Consider the following 6,290-nt stretch of genomic DNA (forward strand, 5'->3'; position numbering starts at 1 on the left):
TTTTTTTCAATCGCAAACTTGATAAATGAAAAAAATGATGTGATATTTTTGTCGCACATCTTAAAAATTTAAAATAAATTTATAATGAGCTTACAATAGACTTCTATAACAACTTGGGTTAATCATTTTCGTAAAGCGAGGACGAATACAAAATAGTTGCTATAGGAGCCCATTATGCAGTCACGCAATCGCAGGCCCGGGCTCGGGACGTAACAGAATGGTATCAGAGCGGCAGAGCCAGTCACTGACATGGAACACCGGGAAATAAGTGTTATGCGGGGCAAAATGCTACGTGCATGGGAGCCACCTCTTGAACCTACGGGGCAAAGTGTTACATGACAGGAACCACCTCTTGAACCTGTAGGAGCCACATCTAGATTTTCGGCGACGAGGATGTCACGTTCTGAAGGAGGAGTGATTGTGATGTCCTTATCCCACCTCTTAAAAATTAAAGATTTAAAATAAGTTTATAATGGGGTTACAATGGACTTCTATAGCAACTTGGGTTAATCATTTTCGTAAAGCGAGGATGAATACGAAATAATTGTTATAAGGGCCTATGTGTAGTAACGCAGCCGCGGACCCGGGCTCGAGACGTGACAAATGTAAAATCAGAATGTCTAAGCTGCATCGGATCAAACACACGCGTATAACATATAATATCGCAAGAGCACTTGATTTTAAAGATCAGGCGATGCCCATGTGGGTTTGAGACACGGCTACGTAGGTATGATAATATAATAACAATGATGATGATAGCGAAAGCAGAGATGGGTATATTTTATTAAAGTAACGCAAATCAAGATTTCGATAGTTGGATAATATTTTAAATTGCATTCCATCGTCCGACCAAAAGTCAAAAACTTTGATCGGAAGTTTAGGTTTATATTTTATTTTCGAACACTTGCTAAGCATACATTTCTTGCCAATTTTTTATGAATAGCCCACGGAACGCCTGCGAATTGGCCTTTGTGGCTGCCAAGTGCCAAGTAATGGAGGAGTTGGTTTCTTGGAATTTTGGGACTGCTGGATAATCCACGAGGGCATGAATAGAATCGTGTCATCAATACATTTAAAATCTTATTATTATAATATCCATTTCCCATGATTTTTTCTGTATAATACTGATATATAGTATGATAAAATGCTGATAAAAGAGATGAATTATAATAAAAACCAAAAAAATTTATAATAAAAGGGCAAAAATGAAATCTAATGTAATTACGTTAGACATAAAATATCAAATCATGTCTATTTACACACTACAGAAAATTTATTAAGCATAATATATAGGGAAAAGATGATTTTAGTCATCAATTTGTATATTAAAACATTTTTTGTTCCTAAACATTTCAACGATAGATTTATTGTCCTCAAATTTTAAAAAACGTGACATATTTAGTCCATATCGTTATTTTTAACCATAAAGTTAACGACAAAGACTAAACAGATTAAATTTTTAAAAACTTAGGGACTAGAAATGTTACGTTGAAATATTAGAAGCTAAAAACAATATTAGAAAGAATAATAGATATTGACGATCAAAGTGTAACAGAATTTTTGAACACCAAATGGGGCGGAAGATTATGTGCGGGATTCATTCAAATGCCAATAAAATCAGAATAAATATATGTTGGTGTTGTAAGAAGTGTAAATCCAAAAGTGTCAGGAAGTTCTCATGTTGCAATAAACGTTAAGACAAGAATGTGACATCTCATGTAACAGATGTATTTTAAGAGGGAAATATCATATCAAAGAGACTAAAAATAATCAATCTAGGTGATATTTTCTTAATTAAATCTGACGTAATAGATTTAAGCCATTACCATAATGTTTTCAGGAAAATAAACAGCAGTTAATTCAATAAAGAGCAAAACAATTGATTTTATTGGTCAAACATGGTGACCGACAGGCACTTGGCCTGTAGTGGCCTTACAGAGTTACATTCCAAGATGAAAAAAACAAGTCAACAATTATCTACAAAATATGCTTTACACCAACTAAATTAAGAAACCATCGTATACCAGGAATATGCATCAAAATCAGAGCACTTCTTCTCCACCATCCCCAATGGTGAAGAAAATCCAAGCATAGAATTCCCCAAATTAAACTCTAACATGTAATCCTCCAATTGATAACCACCTACAACAATTGGAACCATTGGATTCAGTCCTCCATTCAAAAATCCCAGACACATGACCTCATCACTAACTCTAACCATTAAATTCCTCCCAAGAATCCTCCACTTCACCAACTCACTCTGCATAACAAGATCAACTGTTGGAAAATTTGGCAAAGTCCTTTTGTTTCCCCCTTCGTTTGGACTGAAGCAAACTTCAAATGGTGCCACAGGTGCAACCAAGCTCAAGTTCATGGAAGTAGCAGCCTTGATGTAAGCAGCATTAAATGTGCTGTAAATCTTGCTCTCCATTGTGGTGTAAGGGATGGCTGTGCTTATTTTTGTCCTTCCAACAGACCCTTTTGGATTCAGAGACAATTTCTTGCCAGAAATCTTGATGGAGTTCACATTTATGTAGTACCCTTGTTGTATGTTGCTTTTCTTGGAAATTAGGGGAGTGTACATCATTGGAATTGTGGGCTCGTTCTCAAGTTCAGGAGGCATCCCACCCAAGAAAATTGCACCATTTGATGGGGACAAACACAATGAAAATTTCCTGTGGAAGAAGCCAAAAGTAGTAGAAAACTGTGATGGGAGAGAAATTCTTGAATTTCCAAGCCCTAGCATACCTTTGGCACCACTCGCTAAGCCTTCAAGCAACAAGTTTGGCGCATGTGAAAACAAGAAGCGTTGGATATACGCAAATGAACCTCGATCCACCGCATCTGAGAATTTCACACCAACTATGTCCTCTTTCATCTCCCCAGATGTGGAAATTCTTGAAACAGAGTTTTCTACCTGTAAAGTACAAGTCTTGGAAGCATTATACCCCAGCCCACAACTCCTAGAACAACCACTAATTTCAACCATTGAACACTGCAGAGAACAACTTTTAACAGGCCCAGGAGATGAGAATTGGGAAGTAAACTCAGAATCAACCCAAAGAAATGGGCCTCCAAGATCCACCACAAGCTTGACAGGGGCTAGATTTTCACCTATCAAAAGTTCTGTGACGTATTGAAGAGTAGAGATATCTTTGGTAAGTGGAAGAACTGCAGCTTTTGGCAACGTGGGATATTTTTGAGAAATTGCGCCATGTATGTGAGAAATCAATGGCAAAAGCAGTAGAAATTTAAGAAAACTAGCCATGGAAGAAGAAAAGGAAAGTGTGAAAACTTATAATTAACGAGAATGTGGCGGAGGGCCGCAGTGGACGCCTGTTGTTAAGGTGGTGCGAAGTCTTTTTCTGGACTTATGGGTCTTTTTTTAGTGTTGTTAAATAAATTATTAAATTTAATTTTAATGCATAACAAAGTTTGTGGATAAGATTAGCACGAAAAAATGGGTTGGTTTCTCACTTGTGATGACTAGGGTTCTTTAAAAACTTGAATGTTTATCACGTTTTTGAATGCTGACTTGTCAGTTTTGTTTGCTTATGGGATTTTAGGCGTTTTGTCGCCTGGACAGGTAGATCATGACATGAGACATGTGTTAGTTTGCTTGTACGGGTAGGATCATGGTGTATTTTTTGCCACACGACATGTCATAATCTTGTTCCATACAGACACTGTCAGTTGATAAGATCAAACAAATCGATTTTAGGGCAATTTGACCTTATCTCCTTCTTCCTTTTTTTTTTTTTTTTTGGGAATAGGCTGATGACTAATTTTAAATAAAATTAAAAGATAATTTAATAAATCATTTCACCTTATCCCCCCATGCATGTTTGTAAGTGGTTACCACAGTCTGCTACGTAGGCGTTCTTCTACAAAATTATACGAACCATGACTCCGTTCCCGAGTAAATCATATTCGCTTCATACCCAAATCCACTATAATTTCCAGATTCCCGAAAACCATTGATAAGCGATATAGGGTGAAGTTATCTTCCCCATTTCTCAATTTGAGATAGAAGATCATTAAAACCTCAATACAACACCGGGGGAGCGATGATCGCTGGAAAAGTGTATGCAACATAGCCCAAGAATGGCTGGGTCTGCTTCTTTCTGGAAACCCATAAAAACCCGTCAATGGCCATCCAATCATACCCGAAATATCTACTACATCTATGAAATTTGTGAAGTAAGCTAGTACCTTTGGCATATGCTTGGTCTTCCAGAACAAAGCTAAGCCACCCCCATTATTCTGTCATGGAACAAAAAAAAGGGACTTCAAAACCATCTTCCTTTCTAAGTTTTCACCTTTACTACGTGTAGTTTTGACTTTCATGAGAAAAACAAAGTGGGCTTTCGTTTGGACTTGTAGCCCAAAATTTCCTAAACTGTCCCGTCTGGGGAAGCTTCTTCAGCACATGTCTGTTACATCACTCTTCATCGAAACATAGCCATAATCATGAGCGAATTTCGGTGGCTGGGTAACCGCCAAGTCCATCCTCCGCTCGACCTGGTCACCGGAAGAACCACAAGGGCGATCACCAAAGGGATCAGTGTGAAGCCACCTTTCACTAAAAAGATTCGGAGGACGTCTTGAAAGGGCACGTAGCCAAACACCAAAGAATTTCTCCACTGATTTTTCTGAATGATCAAAAAACTGCTCTCAAAATTTATCCGAGTTGCCTATATATGATCCCACAGAGAAAGCAAAAGTTTGGGAGTTTAAAGTTTGTCCAGCTCCAGTACTCCTCCCATGGTTTCATTCGTCGTTTGATCGGACGATGTACATCTAAAGAGACCCGATCACGCATATAGTCTCGACACATCCCATTAAAATTTTGAGGATCTGCTTCAACAAAGTTTCCAACCTCCCGAGCCACGCATATAGTCTCGCCACATTTTTTGGATGTTCGTATGATTTAAATAATTTATAAGATGTTTATATTTGATTTACATTTGCATTTAAGAACGTTGGACACCAAACTAGTCCTAGATTAGTGGAGTTAGTCCTTCTTGCAAATCTCTACGAACGATTTATTCGAATCAACCACCTTCTTCAATCTCCTGAATCAAGTTCATGATCAAAAACTGAATTCTTCATGTGGATCACACTAGCTAGAGATCTAAACAAAATTGCGTTGAGAATTGATCTTTGAAATTTTTGACATTCTGGCGACAATGCGGCGGCGTCAGGGTGGCAATGCGTCGGTGCTTGTGGAGGAACAGGTTCGGCTGTGTGAAATCTACCAAGAACTAGTTTGAATATATATTACACTTCTTAATGAGTTTCATGATCTTAGATTGGGAGACAGATCTCATGATATTCATGGTATATTCAAAGACTTCATCTACGCAGTTTGTATGAATATACAGATAATATCATAATTAGATAAAATCGTAACATATTATTAAAATAAAATATGTTTTTACTTTATTGATATATAGCTTGGAAAACTGAAGCTGAATATAATATTTCTTTAGGTGAAGCAAAGGATGACAGCTTGTTATAGGGATTTTGGCAACCATTCTCGTCAAATTCTTAATGTGCTAAGATACTGGATACCCTTATGACATTGATTACTTTTATCTTAATTTAATTACTCAATTAGTGGTGTTCCTTTAAAAGGTTATAATTTATTTTTTGCATTTTGGGTAAATATCCTCACCATTTATTCCTAAAGAATATCTCTTCTTTTATAAAATTGTACGCCTAAAACTTTTAAAAACATATCAAACACGCTTATGACAGAACATAAAACAAAACACGCTTAACCTAAATCGGAACAATTTCATCACCAAGTAAAGCTTTAGCAAGTTCTCCAGTTGATACAATTAATGGAAAAATAATTATTTTGATTTCTTAATAATTAGTGTTTCATGTACCTTTTAATTCATCGTTGTTTTAAAGACCACTACAACTGTTACGTTAATTACATTAGACTACGTACCTCAAAATAACAACATATATNTTTTTTGCATAAATAGTTAAAATTCTCGACGCTACAACACCATCTTCGACACACATTTGTCAACCCCCGATGTCCATTTATCTGCTCACCAACGAAGAAGTGATACTCATTAGTGGATACGATAGATTGACAACATATGAAAACTTATATATACACGCGTACATGTAGTGATCCTAAGTTGGCATAACACAAAGATAGACTAATGAATGCGCATGCATATTGAGTGGTTCATAATATGGGTTGACTATATAATGTTGAAGAATCAAGCGAGGCGTGCATGAGGTGACAGGTAAAGAGCATCAATTATATA

General features: G+C 36.7%; 1 protein-coding gene across 1 annotated transcript; it reads right to left on the reverse strand.

The window, feature by feature from the left end:
• Nucleotides 1-1,864: 1,864 nt before the first annotated feature.
• Nucleotides 1,865-3,386, reverse strand: LOC140969602 (probable aspartic proteinase GIP2). The gene has a single exon (XM_073430998.1). The coding sequence runs from the start codon at nucleotides 3,266-3,268 to the stop codon at nucleotides 2,006-2,008; it is 1,263 nt and encodes a 420-aa protein (XP_073287099.1). The 5' UTR covers nucleotides 3,269-3,386; the 3' UTR covers nucleotides 1,865-2,005.
• Between the last annotated feature and the right edge of the window lie 2,904 nt (nucleotides 3,387-6,290).

Source organism: Primulina huaijiensis, unplaced genomic scaffold, assembly GCF_012295235.1.
Source record: "Primulina huaijiensis isolate GDHJ02 unplaced genomic scaffold, ASM1229523v2 scaffold42415, whole genome shotgun sequence".
NCBI classification, from domain to species: Eukaryota; Viridiplantae; Streptophyta; class Magnoliopsida; order Lamiales; family Gesneriaceae; genus Primulina; species Primulina huaijiensis.